This window comes from Calonectris borealis, chromosome 2, assembly GCF_964195595.1.
Source record: "Calonectris borealis chromosome 2, bCalBor7.hap1.2, whole genome shotgun sequence".
NCBI lineage: Eukaryota > Metazoa > Chordata > Aves > Procellariiformes > Procellariidae > Calonectris > Calonectris borealis.
Window position 1 is genome coordinate 102,417,242 of NC_134313.1, and position 24,032 is coordinate 102,441,273.

General features: G+C 38.0%; 1 protein-coding gene across 13 annotated transcripts in view; it reads left to right on the plus strand.

The window, feature by feature from the left end:
* The window catches only part of CDKAL1 (CDKAL1 threonylcarbamoyladenosine tRNA methylthiotransferase), a 434,025-nt gene that overhangs the window by 4,682 nt on the left and 405,311 nt on the right, over positions 1-24,032 (plus strand). For 11 of the 13 annotated variants that reach the window (XM_075142821.1, XM_075142824.1, XM_075142820.1 and 8 more), the window contains one exon: positions 1,537-1,649. In XM_075142821.1, the coding sequence (XP_074998922.1) occupies positions 1,537-1,649 (113 nt within the window). Of the gene's footprint in view, positions 1-1,536; positions 1,650-24,032 lie in introns of those variants that run through there. The other 2 variants (XM_075142828.1, XM_075142830.1) reach the window with 1 other exon arrangement.

Sequence of the window (24,032 nt, forward strand, 5' to 3'; positions counted from 1 at the left end):
GTATTGACCCCATTCTGCCAGGAGCATGTGTACAGCTGAACTGGTGGTCTATAGATACTTCACACTAGCACTCCATTCTTCTAAGTATTTCTGCACTCTATATTATCTAACAGGCTGTATTTTAGTGTTTTGGACCCAAGAAAGCACATTCAGTGTATGATGTTTAGACCGTAGGAAGTCTAAATACATTATACATGTGCAACACATGTTGCACGTATCTACTTAATGATCATTAATCTTCCATCAACGAATTTCTATTTCTAGCTAGGGGAAGTATCTTTAGAAAAAGAGGCATGGGGGGAGAAAAAAAGATGTGGGCAGGGCAAAGGATTGTGTTCCAGAATGTGTGTCGTTACTGTACTGGCATCTTTAGCTCATTGGCACAGTTATCCAAGGAGTTTCAGTGAGAGTTTCTTGCAGTATTTTTTGTTGGTTCTTAAACCATTGTGTGTGCTAGCTCCATGCTGCAGATCTGCCATGCTGCGTCTGTAGCCCAGAAAGGTTGGGATATGAGCCTTCAGACGTTAGTGTGGCTGCTGGCAGGCTTAAGTTAGGAATTCATAAAGATGGCTTGTATGGAGGGACCTACAATCAATGGGTGCCGTAATATTAAAAGGTTGCAGTTTAGCTCTAACAGTTTGTTTGCTGGCGGCCTAATTTCAGTGCAGTCACTTGAAGGTCACTTATTAAATGATAGATAATTTTCAGAAAGTTACTTGTTTGTTGTTTTGTTTTTAACCTAACTGCAGTGTACTGAATCTCTTCTTATCCTACAGCTCTTGTACCTTCTCCATTCTTAAACTCTTTTATTGCCACTTGTGGTGGACTGACCCTGGCCAACAACTGAGCAGCCACCCAGCCACCTGCTCTCCTCTCCTCCCAGTAGTTTGGGGGAGAGAATTGGAAGAGCAAAAGCGAGAAAACTTCTGGGTTGAGATAAAGACAGTTTAAGTGAAGGAAAGAGTAGGGGAAAAAACCCAAGTGATGCAAAAGCCATCACTCATCTCCCACAAGCAGACTGATGCCCATCCAGTCTCAGAACAGTGGCTGGTTTGGAAAGACCAAACCCCCAGTTTTTACTGCTGGGCATGATGTCATCTGGTGTGGATTATCCTTTTGGCCAATTTGGGTCAGCTATTCCGTCTGTGTGCCCTCCTAATGTGTTGTCCATCTCCAGCCTGCTTGGAGCAGTGTGGAGCACAGTGGGAAATAGAAGGTTTTGGTGCTGTGCAAGCACAGTTCAGCAATAGCTATAACACAGGTGTGTTATCAACACTGTTTTAGTCACAAATACAAAACACAGCACCATGTGGGTTTCTGTGGAGAAAGTTAACTCCATGCCAACCAGTCCTAATACCCACTACACAAAAATCACATAATCATGATGTTCTTCCCTAGCTGTTTTGGAGTTGTTACAGTTTGTGTTGCTTATTTTATATTTGGAGAATTACAATTAATTGAGTCTGTTCAGTGGGCTTAAAGGGGAAGCTTGTTCATCTTTTAATTTGCCTTTTTCATTCATTTTTTACTTAACAGCATTATTCCCGGTGCTCAGAAAATCTGGATTCGTACGTGGGGATGTTCTCACAATAATTCGGATGGTGAATATATGGCTGGACAGCTGGCTGCATATGGATACAAAATTACAGGTAACAATATCAGACAAGTTGCATAATTCAGGTTTTTTGGGTGAATGTTCACAGCTGTCAAGCTGTCATCAAATGCTTTTAGTCTTAATTACCTTTTTTAAATCCCCCTTTGATCTCTTTATGATTTCAAGGTGAGGAGGTAAAGTGTTTTCCTGGGATTAAGCAGAATGATTACAAGATGAGTGCTTTCAAAATGTTAGGTTTTCCTGACAGGGCAGCCATCTAACAGATGACATGCAGTGCCTTTTGTGGGCTTTTTGCTTGCTAAACTTAATTGAAAATTTTTCATAAGAGTGGAAGGGAAAGATTTAATTCTTGGGCAGAATCTAGCTGGTTGTCTGATTGTAATTGGTGAAACCCAAGAGAGAGAGGAAGGAAGTGTGTTGTCACTTAGTGATGTGTGTGTTTGCTGCTTGAGCAAATTTGAACTACATGTGAATGATCCTTTGTTTCGGGAGATCAGTGTGATGGAGGTGGGATGATACAGGATTTTATTTTATACATTCAAAAAAGCTGAAAATGCTGTTTCTCCTTTCCTTCAAATACTTTAAAATACTCCCCGTCATCTTGTTCCACCTGTCCCCCCCCCCCCAACCCTAAACAAAAAACCCTAAACTTGTGGTTGTGTTGGCCACATTTCATCTCCTTAATGCAAAATGAGTTGAAAGAAAAGCTATAGAAAGCTGAAAACTACATTGATGTCATGCTTCAATGGAGAATTATTATCTAATACTTTTGTGTAGCTTATGACTAGCCAAAATAAAAATTTAAATTTTGTTCATTAATTCATGTTTTGGTCTGTCTTGCATTTAAACTTGCATCCTGCTTGTAGTGAAAAACTGCAAAGTTGTCTTTCCTGATATTTTGCTAGAAGTATTTTATTCCTGATTTCACAAAATACTTGTTTCTTTTCTTGAACATCTCATAATATTGTTCAACGGTTACATCTAATTTTCCTTTTTTGCAGTTGATCTTTCTGTATTTACCTAAGTAGAAACTAGATACTGAATTATTCAAGTACTGAACTATTTTAGGGAACCCAGGTGATTCTTTAATTAGTAGTTCAACTCTGGAGTAGGTATGCTCTTTTCACAGACAAGTGGAGTGCTGGTCCAAAAAGCTGGTCCAAAAAGCTGGTGTTTGTGTAAGACTACAAATGTGTTCTCAGTTTTGCCTTGTTATGGCTTTCTTAAATTTAACTTCTCTTTACCTTAATTTCTCTAGTGCATGGTGTTCCAGAAGCTACTTCTGGCTTGTCAAGATTTGGATGGCTGTCCTGTGCTTTTGGAATTTTATTGGGAGAAATTTAGGAAAGATGGAGTGCAGCGAAGGAAGGAACTACCTAAAATTTTTGATACCTTCTCCTTTTAGAAAATTAAGTGTTCATAACTTTAGAATAGAAATGTCTACATCTAGAATCTGAAACTGAGAACTAAAAACTGAATAAAAGTTGTAGTAGCTGGGACAGGAATACCTACAGAGTAATTTTGGTAACTGTATATGAAATTGACTGCTAGTTTCTGGTCGTTATTAAATTGATGTCTTGATTTAGTTTATTTGTGTATATACATATAATAAATCAATGTATATACATATAATAAATCAATCAAACAAACAAAAAAACCCAATGCTGAGGTGGTAGGCAGAAATTACTCAGTGTAATTTCTTCTTTGTGAAATTTGGTAACTTCTTTTTAAGTTGATATATTTAAGGACCTCTGTTAAAGAGAACAAAAATATTGGCTACAAATTCTGGCGAAAGTTAATTTTTACAAATCCATCTGTTGAATGTTCTTTATAGGCTGTTAATGAAGCTGGAACTGAGTGCAAGTATTGCAAGTATGGTAGCTGTATGTGAGAATATGAGGTGGTGAAGAGGGCAACTGCCTTTCTTCTCAATGTAGTGATGCTTCTGGCGACAAGTGCGTATGAAAATGCTCTATTGCTGCTTGGATTACTGATAATGTCTCTCAGGATTTCACACTAGGACTGATCTATTTAATGTCTTTAATGGACTTGGAAGACAGGATGTAATGTACCTTCAGCAAATTTGTAGACTAAGCCAAACTGGGGGAAGTGGTTGATAGGCTGGAAACGCGTGCTGTGGTTCAGAGGGACCTTAATAGACTAGAAAAAGGGCTAGCGGAAACCATATGACATTTAGCAAAGGCAAATGCAAAATCCTAGGGTTGGCGTAACCCCAGCTATTGGTAAAGGTGGGGATGGGCAGACTGATTAGAAAGCAGCTTTGCAGAAAAAGATTTTGGGGTTGAGGTTAGACAAGAAGTTGAAGGTGAGTCAGCAATGTGGTCTTGCAGCAAAAAAGGCAAACTGCATCCTGGACTGGGTTAGCAAGAGTGTAGCCAGCTGCTCTGGGAAAGTGATCCTTCAGCTCTTTGTGGTACTTGTGAGACAGTGTTTGGAGTGCTGTGTCCAGTGATTCAGCTTGGGCCCAGTTTTGGGCTCCCCAGGAAAAGAGAGAGGTTGATGTAGTGGAGTGAGGCCAGTGGAGGGCCACCAAGATGGTTAGGGAGCACACAGTGTATGAGGAGAGACTGGGAAGACTGCGTTTCTTCAGCCTTAAGAAGGCTCATGGAAGATCCTAGTTGCAGACCGCAAGATCCAGCAGGAGGGTGCGGAGAAAATGGAGTCACTCACTTGTCAAAGGTGTGCAGTGAGACAAAAGACAACAGAGTCTTGCTCTTGAAAAAGTGGCAGTTAAGATTTTTAGCATCCGGTGCATAACTTATTGCTCACGCTGTCCATCCTCCTGTAGAGGAAACGCCATTATAGAAAGTTTCCCAACATTTCTTGAGTATCTCTTGTCAATTCCTTTTTAAGAAAGCATGTTTTTTTTTTTATAGTAAGTCATCTGGGACGTTCAGATAGAATGTCAAGAAGGGATTTAATCTCTTTTTGTTCTATATAGTGAAGTAGTTAGTAAGTATTGCTTAACATAATTCAAATTTCAAACATTCCTTGAAATTAAACTTAATATTGTTTACACTATGCAAAAAAACAACAAAAATTTTTCAAGAGCTGATTTCTAAATCAATGCCTCTGTTGCTGGAATTTGTTAGTTTAATGTAAAACTGTTACAAACTTGAGGAAAATATGCAAATATCCACTAAGATGAAAGACTATCTGTTGTCACAGCATCTTTGACAGCTATTAAATAAAAGTGTTTTGATTAGCTTGTTTCCTACATGTTCCTAAGCTTTTCAGTCAACAACACTTATTGAAGAGATGCTGGAATAAAGTTCTGGTTCTAGGAAATAAAGTGTGACCTTTACTTGCAGTTCTTGCTCCATTATAAGGGAAATGGTCAAGCACTGTTTCCAGTGTCTTCTATCTAATTGAAAGATTGAAAAAAAATAGAAGGAAGAAAAGCAGCATCAGACAGACATTTATTGCTAACTAGAAGTTGTAACAATGCAACCTGCCTTATAAGTTGACTTAGCTGAAACTGCACATTGATATAATGGTGTCTTCTAATTATAGAAATAAAATTTTATGACTTGTTGCAAAAATCTTATTCTAATTCTATTCCTTATTCCTGTTTACTGCATAGATTCTACCCTGTTCTTGATTTGAACTCTGTTCAGGAGATGCAGAAGTCTTCTTTGTTTTTTCCTCCCCCCCCCCGCCTTTCATCTGTTTCAAAAATATTCTTTCTGTACAAGCACTCTTTGTTGCTTTCAGGAGTGGCTATATCCAAAGGTGAAAACTGAGGGCTGTGCTACAATTTTTCACAGCAAAGACTATCTCTGGGGAGAGAGCGCAGTGTGAATTGGTAATATACAGATATTGCAATAACAGCAATGCTGATTAAAAATCAGGAACTGCATCAGCTTAAAAAAAGGCAAAGGGAAACCAGCAGAGGAGCTGAATCTATTTTTGTATCTGCTTTTACAATGTGAAGGTAGGCAGTATTCTGAACAAATCTTGCATACCATCCTGTGGGAACACGAAGCTCCTTTGTTAGTCTGAGCTACACAGAAATGTGTGGACCAGCTGGTATCAGTGTAGGGCTGTACCATGGTACTTGTTCATGTTCTGAAAACAATGTAGCTGATGGTGGCTTTATTGGTTCTAAAACGTTTTGGTTTCTTGGCAGCATGACTCGCTGTTTAGTTTAGATATGCCTGCAGACCTGCTAGAGTGCTCCCTTTGAGATGCACCCCGGAGGAAGAAACTCTCATGGTACAGACAAGTAATGCCTACTGTGAAAAAGAGGAAGCGGGCGAGCTGGGAGCTCTGAAATACTGTGAGCCAGATGTTTGTTTGGGAAAGGAATTCAGTATGTGTGCCACTTAACAGTACTTTCTCTCTGACAAATGAAACCAAGCATGTATAGTCAGACATAGAAGGAATTGACTTCTGAAGCCAGTAGTGGTATTAGCATTTGTTGGCCTCTATAGGTTTCTGGTTCTGTGGAATGAATGGTTTTTGGCCCAGCCTTCTTGAATGCATTTGATGGATCAAGCTTGTTATTTTGTGGTAATTGCTATTGGCTTGAGGCTGCTCAGGTCCAAAGCATTCCCTCCTCAGTCATTGTAAAACATGCTGGGGGTGGGAAAGACATTACTAATGACTTACAAATACCAGAAGAATGAACAGTAACTTTTCCTTTTATGAAGAGGAAACAAAAACTGTTATTAACAAACATTCAGTAAAAGTAAACCACTGACAGCTTATCTGCACAACATTTTTATTTATTTATTTTAGAAATAAATGCTAGCATGGAACTTTTTTCCTCCTGTAGTATGGGATTCCAGAAGCAACAGGGGGTGGAATTGTTTTGTTGCTAATTTGGTGGGCTTGGTTTTGATTTAGCACATAGAAACTAGGTTATATTATAGACACTCAACTTTACTTGTGCGGTTTAAGACTAGTCTTTGTTCAGGCATCCTTTTTACTAGCTCATGCAGTTTGTCTGCAAGTTTGTTGAATGGAAAGATGCTGTATTTTTCATGGGTTCCTTCCTGTAGTTCTTAAAGAGCTCACTCCATTGTTATGATTATGGTACTTGTTGGTGATACATGCCAGTTTCTATTGAAGCTTAATGTTTATAGTCCATGTTATATGTCCTATCTGAAATGTACTGTGCAGAGAACATACATTTCTCTAAAGCATATCTAAAATAAGATTTTGAAATACTGTTAAGGAAATTCTCTGTTTTTTATTGCCTCTTCTACTTGTTAATTTTCTAAACGCTTGTCAGTTTTGTTTACCAGTGGATATAGCTGAGGTATCCTTAAGACTGTCTATCTGCTGAAACAGTAAATTTGGGTAGAAGAAGGAAGAAGACAAGGAAGAACAAATGCTCTGATCTACCTAGGACTTCATGTTGAAAAGAAGACAGATGTGAAAGGAAACATGCTTAGTCTGCTGTGGAAAAAGCAGATGAGGTGCTACAAACTAATACAAGACTTCAGCATTCAAAGGCATTGCCTAGTGTTCATTGTGTTACCTAACCCATGCTTCCTTAGACTTTGGCCATCCCCATACAGATACAGCAGTGTGCTGCAGTGTCTATTTTATTCATCCAAATGGAAAATAAAGAAAATGACTGAGATTGTATAAGTATTGAGTCTTGGTTCCTGAATCACAATTCAGAATCTGGTGCTTTGTTTTAAGTGTTGTTTTAAAAGTACTTTTCTACTGCACAATAAAATTTTAATAATTTTAGATTTTGATTTATTTTGTTGTCCTAAAGTAGAGAAGTCTTGAACAGGTTACTGTATTCTATACATTTGTTAACATAAAATTAACTCTCTGCAGCCTGTGTAGTGGTTGATGAAGTATTTTGACTAAAGTTTCTGCTGGTTTCTAGTGTATGCTTTTAGTTGCTCAGAATCGGCAGGTGGTCTTTCCATTTTTCTCTCTCCGCCCTGCTGATAATGCTTCTCTGTTGCTTCGTAAGTATCATGTAAAACAAATGGTAGTGATTACTGTGTAGTTTTGGGGTGCTATGAGCTATCCTCATTGTGAGATATTTTTAATATTCTTTTTTAAGCTAAAAGACAGATCTTTATTAGCTGTTCATTAAGTGCTTGATATTTAGCCTTATCAATCAGAGAATTCAGGTTTAGTCTTTGCTTTTAGATTTGTACTTTTCGAGTGGTTGTGGTTGGAATGCCAATTTAGAAAAAAAGATACTTTACAATATCTTTTTTTTGGGGCGTGGGGGCGGGGAGAGGTTTAAGTACACAAAATAACCCAAACTACTTTCTTGGTGAGGAGAGGCATTTCTGTTTTCCCTGACAACACTGCAGTCATGAAACTGTCATTCTCTGTGAAGCAGCTGAGCAATGGAGAAAAGTGCACCGAGGTGTAAATCCTGTGGTGTTTTGTACCCTTGCTGAAGAATTCCCCGTTATCTGTAATTTGTAGAATCACAATCTTGTATGATTTTTGCATTGCTTGATAACCTTACACACCTGCATAACTACTCCTGCAACAGATTTCTTTTTTGGATTCAAACTGATTGATAATCTGGATGTAAAAGCTTTTGGTTGTTGATACTGAGAGAGACAGTAAAGTAACTTATTTCTGTCCCTGTTGTTAAAGTGAGATAATTGTCTTAACAGTTCCAGTGGTATGATCTCCTGCTTTCAGAAGGTCTAAGTTGCTGCTTGTCACAAGTTTGCTTTGTGTTTTGGTTCTTGGTGCTCTGGCCTGAAAACCCTGCTCTGTCGTGCACAGTTAGTATGTGAATGATTGGGATGTGGGTGTGGTGGTTTTTATTACGTTTAGTCTCATTCTTTCACTGCTGCTGACATAATTGTTACAGTTGGACATACCAAGAACCATCTTCCGAGGAGATACAAGAACTCTTGTCATCTGTTAGAATCTGAAACTTTTGTGCTGAGATGGTTAAGAGGATGAGGAGAGAGGGTGAAATGGGACATAAAGGAAAAATGAAAGGTGATATTCGTGGGATGGGACAGATGAGATCAAGATTTCACAGTTCTTTGGGAGGAATACAGGTATTCCCAGTGCAGCCTGAAGTGTCCTATAAGGCAATGAGTGGGATGATGGGTCTGGATATTGTTGGGGTGCTTTCTTGCAGCGTACAGCCAATACAACATCATGCCATGACTCATCTGCAGCAGTGCATGTTCCCCAGGTCTCTCTAAACTAACGTATAATTGTGGTTTTGGCAGCTGTATATTACTGTATTACTGCTCCTGTGTTCCCTTTAAAACTTCCTAGCGTGTGTGGCTAGAGTTCTGTTACTTATCACCTCTGACTTCTAGCACAGTGCAAGGTACACGACCTCTTTGCGGTGAGTTTTTCCTACCTCGGCTTCCTCAGCATCAACTTCTTATTCCTGTTAGGCAACTTGCTGTTAAGTGAAGTATCTAGCTTTGAGGATGTTGTCTCCGTTACACGATAGACCTCCTCTAATTCTCAAACTGGGAAATGTTTCCCCTGTTTATGGGGGAATTAGAACTAGTGTGTGTGTTTTCCTGTTATAACTGCTTCGTGTATTGCTGCCATTAGAGCTTGATCTGACAAGTGTGTACTGTTTTCTTTATCTCACTTAAAATCATCTATTTTACAGTCCATCTAAATTAAATTGATTTTTTTTTTCCTTTTAGTGTTTTTCTTTCACAGTCACGGAAGTGGCAACTGAAAGTTGGGAGCAGGTGTGAGAGCCTAAGTAAATCCTACATGCACAGTATCTTCAGAGACACTTGTAGAGAGATTACATAGGTAAATGTAAACATCCATACATGTTTAGGGTTAATTCTAGTGGCAAAGCAATTGGCTGCATGCTCTAGTGGTTGTGCAATAGGGTTTAGTTCTGGCAATGCTGAACTTCATCTAATCCAGAAGAATGAGTTTGAAAAGGATTGAACCATGAAATGTAAATTTCAACTTCATTTCAACCTCTCATCTGGAATGTGTCCCTGTAGTAGATGGTTAAGCAATCAGCAAATGAAGCATAAAGAGCAGTGGTGAAGCTAGTTCAACACAGACATACAGGTGATGTAGAGCTTTATAGGGTGCCCTACTGAGACATTAGTTTCACGTGGTTCTTTGTGCTACAAGAAATAATTCATAGTAGATTTATAAAAGATAGAGGGAGAACAGGCCAGATTTTTATAACCTGAAGAGATTTTTGACCATGTACTCTCAGAGGTAGGAGCAAGATCATGTTTTGATCAGAGCATTTGTAGGAGCACCTGAAAAAGACCTGTTTGATACCCTAGGTGACTGGGGAATAGTGGAGCAGGGTTAACGTTTACTGCAGGCTTTTGCTGTAATTTGGCTACAGTTTCATTTGCTAGGAAAGATGAAGCTTAGCTGTGAATTCCTTGTTTTTGAGAAATTGCTGATTAGGACGAAGTTCTCTAAACTTGCCATGGTCAGCCTTTGCTGTGCAACTTTGCATTAAAATGCTTCTAATATACTTTGGGAATGCTTTTTTGACAGTTACAGTGTGGGTGCATGTGCATGTGTGAGCTGCTATTGCTTTATGTTACTCTATGGAGGCAAGGCAAGCCTAAGTGAGTTAGTTTCTGGCTTGTTGTTGGTAAGAATTTTGAACGTAGCACAACTGATTTTGAACTGTGCTGTGTCTCCAAATACAGAGCGTTAACCTATAATTCTCTTTCTGTCAGGCCTGATGGTATGTTAAGAGACAAGACTGCCACGTGATTATGGAGGCTGGCTGGAGACAGTAGAAGTTTGCTAAAAGAGAAGAGACATAAATTGATTTTCGTGTTTTTCCTCATTGATGGGAGCAAATAATTTCTCTTTTTTTTTTTCCCCCTGCCTAACAGAGCTGAGTGTAATTTCTATTTCTGTCTTTATTGCCTACTTGGTTTATGTTCATGTAAGCCTCTTAAGTGTTTCCGTGACTCCCGGGTGTAAAAACAGATCCTTCACTGAGCAAACAAGTAAAAACGCATGTAGATATTTTTCATCTCTTCGAGAGTCCCGTCCCATCCTTGGAGTGTATCTGTTGCTGTCTTAGATAGTCTGTGCTTTTCATTTATGCCTTTTTCCTCTTTTTTTTTTTTTTTTTCTTTTTATGATACAGCATTGTCTCCCCAGGCCTGGCTGGCATGAGCAAGTTCAGACATACCCTTCTGATTTCTTTCCATCAAAATATTTTACAGTTTTACCGTAATCACCCCCAAAAAACCCCAGGATATGGTAATGCATGAAGTAGTTTAGATTTGTAATTTTTTCAGCTGAAGACGGTTTACATGCAAAAGCCCTGCACGTTCTGGGCTGAGGCTCGGTGCTGCGTGGGTAGGAGCCCGCAGGCGACAGCCTTGGCTAATGAGCGCTGGGCTGGGGCACTGCTGCTCACTGCCCTGCCTGGGGAGCGCTCCGGCTCCCTGTCAGTCAGGGGGGCACTTAACCTCTTCGTTACTGTTGAGCTGTATTACTGATTTAATTCAGGGATACGGGATTATTAGTCAAATGGAAGGTGCAGTCATGTGCATTTAATTAAATCGGCTTCAATTTAAATTATTTGCTTTCATTCTGATCTTATGTCCATTTAGTTGGCAAATTTGCTATTGAATATTAGGAAGGTCTGTGTTTCGTACTTCTATTTTGTCTCAGAGTTACCACTTTCTAGCTTAAGTTAGGTTTTGTGTTGGACTCATTAGTTCCCCTTCCAAAGAGTCTGTGTTATGGGTTTGAGATTCATAAAGTATAATTGCTAAATTCACTTTTTTTGAGGAACTAACCCACTTGGAAGCCCCTTTCTGCTTCATGTTGGTCTGGGGAGGTTGGTTTAATTTATATAAGGACTTCTCTTTGAAACATTAATTGAGGATTATTTTGCTTATAATGATCAATATGCTCCCCCTGCTTATTTTCATTAAGGAATAATTTTAAGTTTTTGTTTTATTTTAATAATCCTATGTAGTCTATCTTACAGTGAGTATTACACCAAGACATTGAAAATTGTAAGGACTGCTGAACAGATGCTATCTGTTGAAATGCATGACTACAGCATAAGTAAAACCATGAGTTTACCTAAGAGTGTAAAGGCAGATGATGTTCAGGTTGGACATCAGTATTTAATTGTTACAGCTTATTGAGTCAGGTAGATGGTAACTATTGTCATTAGTGTAGTGCTATCCCAAGTTTCCAAAATTAGGTTTTCCATTTGTTCAAGCAAATTCTAAACAATGTACAAATTCTGATTTAATGTGTTTTTTGAGAGAAAGTGCCACTTGCTGTGAACTAAAATCCTAAGTTGAATGTGGGTGAGGCCTAGCTACATATTTAGCTTGTGAATTTTGTATGATTAACTTAGGGTTTGTGCAAATACTCTTTTTTTTTTTTTTTTTTTTTTTGTATTTGCCATTGGTGAGCATATATAATTTTCTTGAGCTTATCTTCAGGAACTTCTGGGTTGTATAAATTTTTCATTTTTTCAGCTAAATATTTTTTAAATTTGGTTTTGTAAAATCTTTTATTGTGAATGATGTTTAAAATAGTGGAGATAAGCAAGTTGTCAAAGGGCAATCTGTCCCTTGTACACGTTGGGAGCAGTAGAGCTGAGCACTGGGAAGCATCTGAGTTTGCAGGGAAGGAGCTCCGTGTTAGTGGAATGGCATCGTGCTGCAGTCTGAAGCAAAGCTGGAGCAGACTCCCGTGCTATTTGTATCCTCCTGGTGGCGAATATGGAATAACCATTGGATCTTTGGTCCTTCTGCTCTTCTCTGTGGCATTGCTACACTCAAAAGCCTATTTTGAAATTAAGCAAGTTATGCGCTGGCTCTTGGTCTTGGCAACACTATAGGCAGAGATACCTTTCACCCTAAGAGCAGTGATAAGCTGCTCTGCATCTCAGAGGTGCAGAGAAGCAGTTTTATTGCATCATAAAACTGTGTCTTAGAATGTTTCATATTGGCATAACTTATTTCTGCAGTGCTTAGGAAATTTCAACCTCATCCTAGCCAGTTTCTGTGATTTCTGTGCTCATTTCAAACACTTGTGGAAAGTGGGATAGATGCTGTGACCAAACAGCCTAGCACCCGCGGGGACCTGAAGTTGGCTTGGCTGGTGCGGTCTTTACAACAGTCCTGCTTAGCTGGGGTACGATGTGTCTGCAGAAATGCACATCCCTGAAACTTGTATGCACTTCCGTGAATCTTGTAGCATTTGTGTGCTACCAGTTGGAGATAACACCTTAAGTGTCGGGGCTGAGGAACAGGCTTCGTCTGTTTAAGCAGAAGACATTAGCATTTGTCCTGTGTGTCAAATCCCTGGCTTTGGAATTTGCTTACAGAAAGAAACTAAGCAGAAATGCAGAAACTTTGTCTTGGATGACTATAAATAGGCTTTGAGTTAATCGTGCCAAAACTGAATTGCTGTTGATTGGTACAAGACACTGGTGTATAGAGAAGTAAGTTTTCTGGCTTGCAATTTAATGGAAGACAGATCACTTGGCTGCTGATTTTATTAGGCATTTTGGACCCTCAGCTTTTGTTGGCCAGGCTTTAAGGGTAAAAGTGTGCTTGTTTTTAATTGATTCTCTAAATGATAGTTGACTTTTGAAATTCTGTTGTTTGTTTATGAGTTGGCATTTTTCTGTTTGTCTTTATCATGCTTTGAAAAATTCAGTTACCATTGGTAAATGTTAATCTTCCTTTGTGAATGTAAAGATGTAGACGGTCAGATGATGGTAAATTTGAACATCCAGTATTTGTTTAACTAGAAGTTTGAGTCTTACGATTGGTAGTGTGAAAGGAGAATATCAACTAGAGTACGCTTTAGAAGTCTAACTAGAAAATAAAAAAATTAAGAAGTTTAAGTCTGAGACAGTCACACTGATATATTCTCAACAGTACCAAATACTCTTTGTAACATTACAGTAGAATAGGAAAAATCCTAACAGAATTTTTCATTAAAGGAGAAAAATGTCATTGTTGAAGTTTTTTTTTTAAAACAAAAAAACCCAAAGCAAACCAAAAAAACCCCAAACCCAGGAAACTTATGGGAGGAAAGAGGAGCTTCTCCACAAACTATTTTGCTGTGATACTTGTGTCTTTATGAAAAGGGGGGGAAAAAAAAAAAAGCTTGTTGGAAAATGAATGTGTTTTCTAAATTGTCTTTGGGTCTATCCACGATTTTCCAAATACAGAGCAGAGCAGGAAAAACAGCATTTTTTCTGTAGGTGGCCGACAGTTCTTTTACTGCTGTAGCTTTTCAGTGCTGTCAGTGGTTCTTCACTTTACTGAGGCAGAAGTTCATTTAAATGGAGGGGACTGTGAGCTTCACCTCTGCTGTTCAGTGAGTTGGGGAGAAATGCTCATAGCTTAACAGCACCGCAGTGTGAGCTGCTCACCTGCTGGCAGGCAGTCAGGCATCGGGTACAGGGAGAGGAGTTTATTTCTGGGGTGTAAACTGATGCAGAGAAGGACTGGGAGACGAATTTTAAGTAAGATTGTTTTCCCTGACCACCTGTAGGGAGTAGGTTGTAAGTTTGTGTTTGTGACTGGCAGAGCCTCCTCTTAGACTGCTGCAGTCTGTTGTAGATCATAGGCCAAAAGGCACCTGCCTGGTTGAGCTTTCCTTCCCAGAGCTGTGTCGTTCACCGACATTTGTTTTAGCTGGTCGTCGAAAGCATCCAATGGTGGAGAATTCATAACCCCTTTTGGGTGATTAACTACATTTCTGGTTGAAGAGTGTTTCCGAATGTGTGACCTAAATCTTTTAGCACAATTCAAGCCTATAGCTGCCTGTGTTTTCTTTAGTGGGTATGGAGAACATCTGATTCTTTTCTTCCTCATAGCAACCTTTCACATATTTGAATGCTGTTATCACTTTTCCCCATAGGCGTCTTGTGTCTAGGCTAAATAGACCTAATTCCTAAAAGCTTCTCTCATAGGTCATGTTCTCTGGATCTCTGACCTTTCCTGTTCCTCTCTTCTGGACATTATCCAGTTTATTTGCATCAATCTTCAAGTGCATTAATCTGTTTATCTCATGTGTACAATTCTGATAAATGGGTTGTAGGTGGATTTTTGATGCCTTACTCAAAACATGCTTTATGAAACCTTAAAATTTAGGTCCCAGGACAGCTGAAATCTGGATCAAAGTCTATTAGGGAATAACTCTGTCATAATTGACATAATTTTTTTTAAAGTAAAATGGGAAATACCAACATACACTTATGTAGAAAAATATTTATGGAAGATGGTTTTAGAATAAAACTGTTCAAGATGGGGAGGTTGAAATCTTGGTGCTAGCTTGTATACTATCCTGAACAGAATACCTTGCCTCTCTGCATCCATTTTTAATGTATCTGAACTGATTGCTACTAATTTATAGAGCTTCACAGTTTTTAAGGATTTGCTTTTGTTGCTCATTTAGGGACACTGCTGTTGTTCCTAACAGCAGTAGTCTAGTTTTCTTTTTAATAATATAAAATCTGAATTGCAAAGCCAAAAATTGACATCACACTTCTGTTGTTTGCCTTTATTTTTTTATGCTGTAATTTCAAAAATACTCTGGTACCGTTTGTTTTATTTTTTGGCCATTTTCGTCTAAAACCAGATTAGTTCCTTGGTTTCATTTACTGCAGAGTTGGGCAAATTTTTGGAAGTATCTATGCATGTGTATTAAGACATTGCAAAAGGAAGAGGGCAGAGCATTAATAGGACTTGAGTGCTCAAGAGATGGCTCATCTTTCATTTAGCACTAGGGCTCACTTATGCTGAGTTAAAGTATGTGCTTGTGAAACTAGAGCTTTCGTCTTGGAACGCTTTATTTTAGTGTTCTGTGCAGTGATTGATTTCTGCATGTGCAACTTGATCTGGTAAGGAATCCATCTTGATGCCAATCTTTTGGGCCTTACAGTATCCTCTTTTTTTCCTCTCCCCTCAGTATGTTAGAAAACTTGAATTTCTTGGTATATGTAACTTCAGATGTTTCAACAATTTGAGTAATGATAAGCAGAGAAATCTTGGCCATTTAAATTTAGTGAAGAAAAAACTTTAGAGAAACATTAGATCAAAATTTAGTTTTGGTATCAGACTTGCAGTAAGAGCTCTGCAGGGCTCCATTATAATAAGAGTTCTGTTAATGCTTGCTTACCTTCTCCAGAACATTTTTAGAAAGCTTTTTTGCAGAAATAATAAGCTATGAAAGAAAGGTGTTTTAAACACCTTCTCCCCCTCTTTTATGAGGCTAGAGTTTAGGTCAACGGGAAGAGAATTGTAGCAGTTGGTGTAGATTCAATCTGTAAACTTTCAACTTTAGGTTTGCTTATAACAATGATATGGGTCATTTCACTGGTTTCTTTGAATTTGCTTAAATGAGTAAGGACTTTACCAACTATTTAATGTGTCAAACTTAGTATTGTAGTAACTGCTGTACTGTAGGTCACTGCTAGATGGCACTGTGTAACTGTGCTTTCAGCAAAATTATTATTGAAACCTATTTTTGAGAACCGCTTAAATTAACATTTAGGTTAAAAATGGCATTTTATTGAATTTTATTTTCAATTCAGTCACTTAATTGATCCCACTACAAGTGATCTCTTGGCTCAGGGACTTATTTTGCATTGTTTGAAAGGACTCAAGTTCAGAGGCAGCCATAGCAAGTGAGGTAAAATTTTCCCGTGTTTCCCACACAATCATTAATAATGCAGAAGCATTGCATACATTAGGCTTGTGTAAATATTCTAGAAGATTATTCAGGAAAAAATTAGATCCATTGTCAGGATGAATATGGTCACAAAGGAAATGAAGCAGTGATTAGTATAAAAGTCTTTTGAGATTAGAGGGATTTGTATGATTTTTCTTAATTGATCATCATCCATGTATGTTCATGCTATTTACACGAACGCTTTATTTTCAGATTCTTAGCTAGGAAAGCTTAAAATTGTTGTAACTTTTTTCTTTCTGTAAAATTGGGTTTTTGGCTTCAAGTGGTGTACCATATTATTGTAAGCAGAGTAGTTGTTCATTCATGGAAAAGATCATATCCAAATAAAGCTTATGGGTGTGGTACTGAGAGGCTTGCAATGTGATGCAGCCAGGGTTCTCTGTGTCCAATCAGGATGGCGTAAGGTTTTTTCATAATGATCAGCGTTAGCAAGTGGTTTTCACTGTGTGGGAAGTACAGTATACTAAGCAGTCCGTTTCCCTTACTGTAATGGTAAAAACATTTTAGAAATTTTGGCAAGGCAGATTTTCATGGTTCTCAGGTACGTACATCAGGAAAGTTTGCATCTCTTAAAGATGTGGATTCTTCCAACAAAAGAAGAAAGTTTGCTTCAGCTGCAGCTTGTGCTATGTGTCATTAAAAAAAAAAAACAAAAAAACAAACTCCAAAGGGTCTGTGAAGTGCAAAAATGGCATTTATGTTACCAGACTGCATGTTTTCTGTGTGCATGTATGAATTTTTTTTGCATCATTAAGTGTATTCTACTTGTTTTTTTGGGAAGGGGGAACAGATGTAGTTGCTGAATGCTGTAGTTGTCTCTTACTGTAATGATTATGTGGAGTTATTTAATCGTTAGGGTATATTCTTCATTTACTTCCTGAGATCTTGCTGGTTACTGTCTTTGTTCACACCTCTGCTAGCGTATCGTGATTATTTGCATTGTGTGTATACAACATTTCTAGTTTGACTCACCTTCCTGGCACTGAGTACAAATCACTTGGTGAATTTGTACTTGGGGTTCCAGGTGTGCTGCCTAGCACACACTAAAGAGAAAATGGAAGATTTGGCATAACACTTGATTCTTTTAAAAAACAAACAAATGAAAAATATAGCAGATATTGGCACAGGGACTTTTCTTATAGGAAGATTCTGAGGAAATACTGAGCAGTTACTTTTGCTTTCTTTAGCTGCAAAACTTTATTAAAACCAATTTTTTCCCCAATTTTTTTTGGGGGAAACCTCATTCGTATTGAAGAAGTGTTCTTACAAAGACTGTATACCAGAAGGAAATGGAAAATGGTTTCTAGCCATATATAATTTTCAAGACACTGAAATCACAGTGAGCTGAGTTACTTGGTTATGTGAGGCTGGATTGCAAAAGAAAGATGTTTGTATCTGTGAACAATGGAAAAGCTAAGATGATCTTTTGTCTTAGGTGAAAGTTTCCTCAGTTTAGAAAAAATTCATAACTGTAGAATATATACCCATAGCTGCTGATCCCTGGTCATGATGCAGTGATTCTAAAGTAGTTAAGTTTCAGTTTAAAATGTGAAAGAATTAGTTTAATGTAACTCTCTGTTATTTTTCAGGTTTCACAGCCTTTGCTTTGAAGCAGTAAGGCAGCTTCTAGGATTTATTAGTAATATGTAGTCAGTTCAAGTTGAGATCTTTCCTCCTGTATCTTGATTAATTTGCTTCTGCAAGAAAATGGTTTAATAATGAAAATGTTTTTGTCTGAACAGATTTATAGGTTCTTATTGCTTCAGGAGAACTACCTGTCGAAGGACCCTTTTTTTTTCCCTAGAGGCCTGTGCCCAAATTGTGATTCAAGAAGTTATTTGTAGTTTAAGGGGTCTGCCTTTCTCATCCTTACTGTTAATGGACACTCAAAGAAGGAAAATTAATACACACTGGAAACATTTTTCTAAGCTTCAGTAAAAAAAAAAAAGAATGTTGAAAACTCATGTGAACTAGGGTTGGGTTTGTTGCTTTTGTGAGATCCAAGACACTGAGAAATGCCTGCTAATCAGCAGCTCGCCCCTGTAAAACTTTGTTTTAAGCTTTCATAGAAGTATTTCTTCCTTTTCATTAATACAGTCTAGCTTTTTGTAAAAGCAATTCCATTCCCGTTAACACCTACTTCAGGTACCAGGAACTAAATCAAGAATACACTTTGATGTATAGAAAGTGTGGAACTAGTTAATGTCTTGCTAACATCAAGGACCATGTGACTTAAGAAACTAACCCTGTGGTATTTGATACCAAGTTGTACCCAATTATGTTAGACGTATTTCAGTATTGAAAACACATGTGCCATCTATGTTGCAAACCATATTATCAATAAACTGATTCCTAAAATGAAAAATTTAAAGCCTGATGAATGAGGTGGATTTAAGATGTGTTTCAAATGGAACTACTCATATATCTTTCTATATGCTAAAACATTTTTCTTTTTTTTTTTTTTAACCTCTAGAGAGTCTACTGATTTTTGGCATCACTTTCTCTGGCATTGTTTCACAAACGTTTTCATAGTTATTCCTTGAAAATAGAATAGTGTCTTTTAAAGTGTCATTCTGGAATAAACAATGAAGAGACTTCTTCGGCAAAAAACGCCCAACCAAACAACAGTTAAAATGGGACTTTCCATCCTTGTTTAAAGATACGTTTTAGCTGCTACATCAAAGTGACGATAAGCAAAGGACTGTCTAGGGAATGCTGAAATATCTATCAAAATAGGTGTTCAAAAAGTGTTTTTACCATACATCTTTAGATACATAGTTTAGCTTCCTATGTTAAGTCTAATTAGCTAAGTGAAAAGAGACTTGCTTTCCTGAAGAACCCCCTGGAGGTAAGGAGTTCAATAGTGTTGGATTTTTTTCCTTTGATTATACAGGGAGTTCTGCTTCTAACTCAGACACCTAAGAGAGATGTATAGTCATTGGTATGAATACCTTCATTCTTTCCACCCTAGTTATTAACGCAGTAAGACCAGGTCTCTCTTTTTTTTTTTTTTTTTCACCCTTATCTTCCTTCAAATTGCATAAATCTCTTTAATGTTTAGTCAACCTTACAGTTCTTCAGGGTTTTTGTGTGTATAGGTAAGCATGTGAAGTGCGTTAATAAGTTACAATGGAAAGTCACATGGTCAGGCTAACAATATAATTTCAAGTTCAGTTGAACTTTCAAGTTTTGTATTTCTTGTTAGTTGAGATTGTATTTGTTGGGAGGGCTCAGGATTTTGTTTCAAGTTCAGTGCTTCTACAGTGTACTTAGCTAACCATGAATTAGTTGATAAAAATGGTCCTTGTTCCAGTTGTGTTTTAGCAAGTGTAATTGCTATGCCTTTCTAACATGCCTCGTGATAATTTTATCTTTCAATCCATAGATCACCATTAAAGCAGAGAAGCAGGTACACAGTTCTTTGACACATCCTATAAACTTCGTTGCTATAGAGCTGTCCATGCTTCTGATAATAAATAGTAACTACTTTTTGGACTGTCTTGCCAGCTGCTGTTAAAACACTACCGTTATCTGGAAAGACAGGTTTGGTCCAGTTCTGTAATAATATTTATACACTGGGTAGTATCCTATATGCTAAAAAAAACCAAAACAAAAGTTGCAAGAAATGCTTGGTGGGATGACACCGATCTCATATCCTGTGATGCTATATGATGGACTTGTGAACATGTTTGTCTGGTAAACCGGTGCTCTGTTTCACTGAATTCAATCCAGGATGTCAAAATTCACAAATGCTTTCTTTGTGTCTTGTGAAAAGAATATTTCTGTTAAAATTTTTCCCTAATATGATGCGTTTTAGATATATTTAATGATGTCCCTGTATATTGACAGGATGTTTTAGTACTGTAAATGAATAGACAAAGATAAGTGTGTTGTTTTGTAACAAAATTTCAATGCAACATGTGTTAATAACCACTATATTTAGATTTTCTTACTACGTTTCTCAATAGGAACGAAAAAGATTTAAAATAGAAGTGCGTGATAAGATTGTATGTTACTAGGAGAAAGATGCAAGTCAAATATACTTAGCTATGTTTTTAGCTTTGCAGTAGACAAACTAACATTGTAAGTATCTGAGCTGGTTTAGTTAAAATGAAATATAATGGTACAGTGCCACACGTGAGAAGAACAAGACACAGTACCCAAGGAAGCAAAATGCTTCTATACTTCTCTTTACACTTGCAAAGACTCATTTCTCTGTGTGCTGAAAACTTCAAAGGCATCTACAGATGAACAGCTATTGTAGGAGAAGCTTAACCTCAAGTGTCATTTATTGTTGTTGTTTATAATATTTGAATTTATAATTCTAAAGCAGCACCTGTTATCAAGGTGCCATCCAATAGTGTTTGGCCAGCACGTACAATTCAAACTTGTTCCACATATACACAGGAGGCTCATTAAATATAATAAATTCTATAGAATCATAGAATCATTAAGGTTGGAAAAGACCTCTAAGATCATTGAGTCCAACCGTCAACCCAACACCACCATGCCCACTACACCATGTCCCTAAGCACCTCATCTACACGTCTTTTAAATACTTCCAGGGATGGTGACTCCACCACTTCCCTGGGCAGCCTGTTCCAAGGCCTGACCACTCTTTCAGTAAAGAAATTTTTCTTAATGTCCAATCTAAACCTCCCCTGGTACAACTTGAAGCCATTTCCTCTCGTCCTATCACTTGTTACTTGGGAGAAGAGACCAACACCCACCTCGCTGCAACCTCCTTTCAGGTAGTTGTAGAGCACGATGAGGTCTCCCCTCAGCCTCCTCTTCTCCAGGCTAAACAACCCCAGTTCCCTCAGCCGCTCCTCATAAGACTTGTGCTCCAGGCCCTTCACCAGCTTCGTTGCCCTCCTCTGGACACGCTCCAGCACCTCCATGTCCTTTTTGTAGTGAGGGGCCCAAAACTGAACACGGTATTCGAGGTACGGCCTCACCAGTGCCGAGTACAGGGGCACGATCACCTCCCTGCTCCTGCTGGCCACAATATTTCTGATACAGGCCAGGATGCTGTTGGCCTTCTTGGCCACCTGGGCTCATGTTCAGCCAGCTGTCAATCATCACCCTGAGGTCCTTTTCCTCTGGGCAGCTTTCCAGCCACTCTTCCCCAAGCCTGTAGCGTTGCATGGGGTTGTTGGGATGTAACATTCTTTATATTTGTCCGTGGCTAGAATGTGCATTGGTTTGATCTGATCTTATTAGCCGGTAAAGGGATGAAAGAGGTCTAAGGGTGTCTGCTAGGGCTGGTTTTCAAGAGGGAAGGGATTAGGCCACACTTTAAATTTCCCTTCATGGGCCCTCAGTATAAGTGCAGAGAAACAGGTGGTTTCTGAAACGTGGAGAGAGAATATTTTTGGAGATGTCATCATCTTGATGCTCCCTGTAGGAAAGTTTAGTGCCTCTATGGGAATAATAATAAAAAAAGAAGATTCTGTTCTTGTTATCAATAATAGAATAGTTCTTCATTTTATCCCTAGTCTTTTTCAAATCTGAAGAAGAAAAAGGACCTATTTGTCTTTGTCTTCTGAGTTAAAAGACTGGTATCACTGTTTTCTTGGAATGTATTTAATGCAATTATCAGTTGCACTTGAGAACAAAATGCAGTCACTGTTGAAAAGTGTGTTTTAAATATTCCATTTTGGGGTTCTTGAGTATTTCCCTATCCAAATCATTTGCTGTGATTGCCATAAAGTTCAAGCTTTCGCTTGCAGTCAGCCTGGTGCTCACATCAGTATCTCATTCAGCAGTAGGAATGAGGTGCTAGGAATGAGGCTAGTAGGTGGACTGGGTATGTTGTGCGGCGTTATAGCCAGCTAGTGCTGAGCGTTGTTTTGTAAGAAATACTATGACTGAAGCACTTTTTGCATTGTAAAATGTCAGGTTATTTCTGGGCTTCAGTCTAGTACATATTGACTACAAATGAAAAAGCCCGCTCCCAAAAGTGTAATATAAAAATGTTAAGTTAAAAAAACCAAACCACACACAAATTCATGTTTACCCTAAAGCTGTGACTAAAGCAGTATCTTAATAGATGATCTGGGCTAATGTATCACTTATGAAAGGCACTCAGTTTCTGAAGTAACTGGAGACAAATATCTAGTAGGGAATGAGCTTAGCTTAATTTTTTTCATTACTTTAATATCTCAATGCGAGGTTATTTTGAAGAAGTATTTTGGTACCTTTCTTAGTATCTGACCCTGGGTCATGAAATCTTTGGTGGGCTGCCTTGAAAAATCTATTGGTTGGAAGAAGAAGTTGTTCAGAAAGGGACATAAGTGGTGGTTTACATGGCGGGCAGTTCAGTTTTCTTCAGACTCCACTAAAGGTGGTCTCAGTACTTAGGTTGTAGTGATTTTTTTTCTGTATGGGAGCTGTTCGGAATAGATTGCGCATTGTGAACTTTTCAATATAGATTTTAATTAGCGTGCTACTCATACCACCTCCTGAATTAGAGTTGGAACGTCTGCTGACCTGAAATGAATGCACGTGTTCAGTATTAATACTGCATGTCTGGATCCAGAAAGCAATCTTTCATTTTGACAGTCAAAGTAAATTAATGTTTAAAATCTGAATGCTTGAAGTTCAGCCAGAGTGTGAGTGTGCGTTCATAATTATCTTCAGACTAGTTTAAATAGAAATGGATAGTGCTTTTTTTTATTCTTTATTTACAGTATGTACAGGTAAAATTTGCAATATTAGTAGATAAGTTAATTATGTTGACTTGTTTTTCTCCTATTCATGAACAGTATTTATTAAAAGCCTGTAAAACAGTTCAGTTATGGGGTTCAGATTCTGCATGGTTTAGTGTGCACTGTGTGTTTTTTCATGTGTCTTGGACAGTTGATTTCAACTTCGTATTTTCTAGTTGAGTACGTACATGCAATTAGTCTTAAAAATTATTGTTACAGGAAGGCCTAAGTCATTGTAGATTTTGTGGTCAGCCAAAAAACTGCTTTTCTGTCTCAGAAGAAATGTTTTCCAATGAACAGCATTATGACTTTTCAGAGATTTGATTCTGACCACAACACTCCCTCCCTTAATTTAAGCTATGTATTCTTAAGGCTTCCAGAAGATAGTTTAAATACTGCCATTCAGTCCAACCCTGTTCACACTACAGCAAAATGATTTTAACTTGCATATTTAAAATAGAGCATAGTCCTACAGACAGCTGCAGCTCTAACAGCACAAACATTTTTATACTAATTTTTGTTTGATTGTAAGTCAAGTAAAGTTCAAGCATTGAAATACTGTTCAGTCAGGACAGAGAACTTTAAAAAGTTGTAATACTGAGGTTCATACATTTGTCTGCAGTAATGACAATTATTGGCAAGAAAGTTAAGTGATAAATGCTTTGATACACTGCTGTGTCAATTACTTTTTGCAATAACATGATAATGGAAAATCTTCCCAGTGATTCTCTTCCCTTTGTTTGTTAAAAAATTAATAAATAACCCTGATGCTTAATGGAGGTCATGTTCACTGATTATAAGACTGAAAAGCCTATTGGTACATCATCTATCTTATTCCTCATGTTGAAACTATAATGAACCTAGGCCCAAAGCTGTTACCTGTAGAGCTGTGTTCAGCTCTAAGTAGTTCAGATAAGCGGACACTATTTTTAAATCTGAAACTTATCGAGGACATAAATTTGTAGAAATCAAACAAAAAAAGACCACCCCATCCCCATCAAAACACCCCAATTTATATAGAA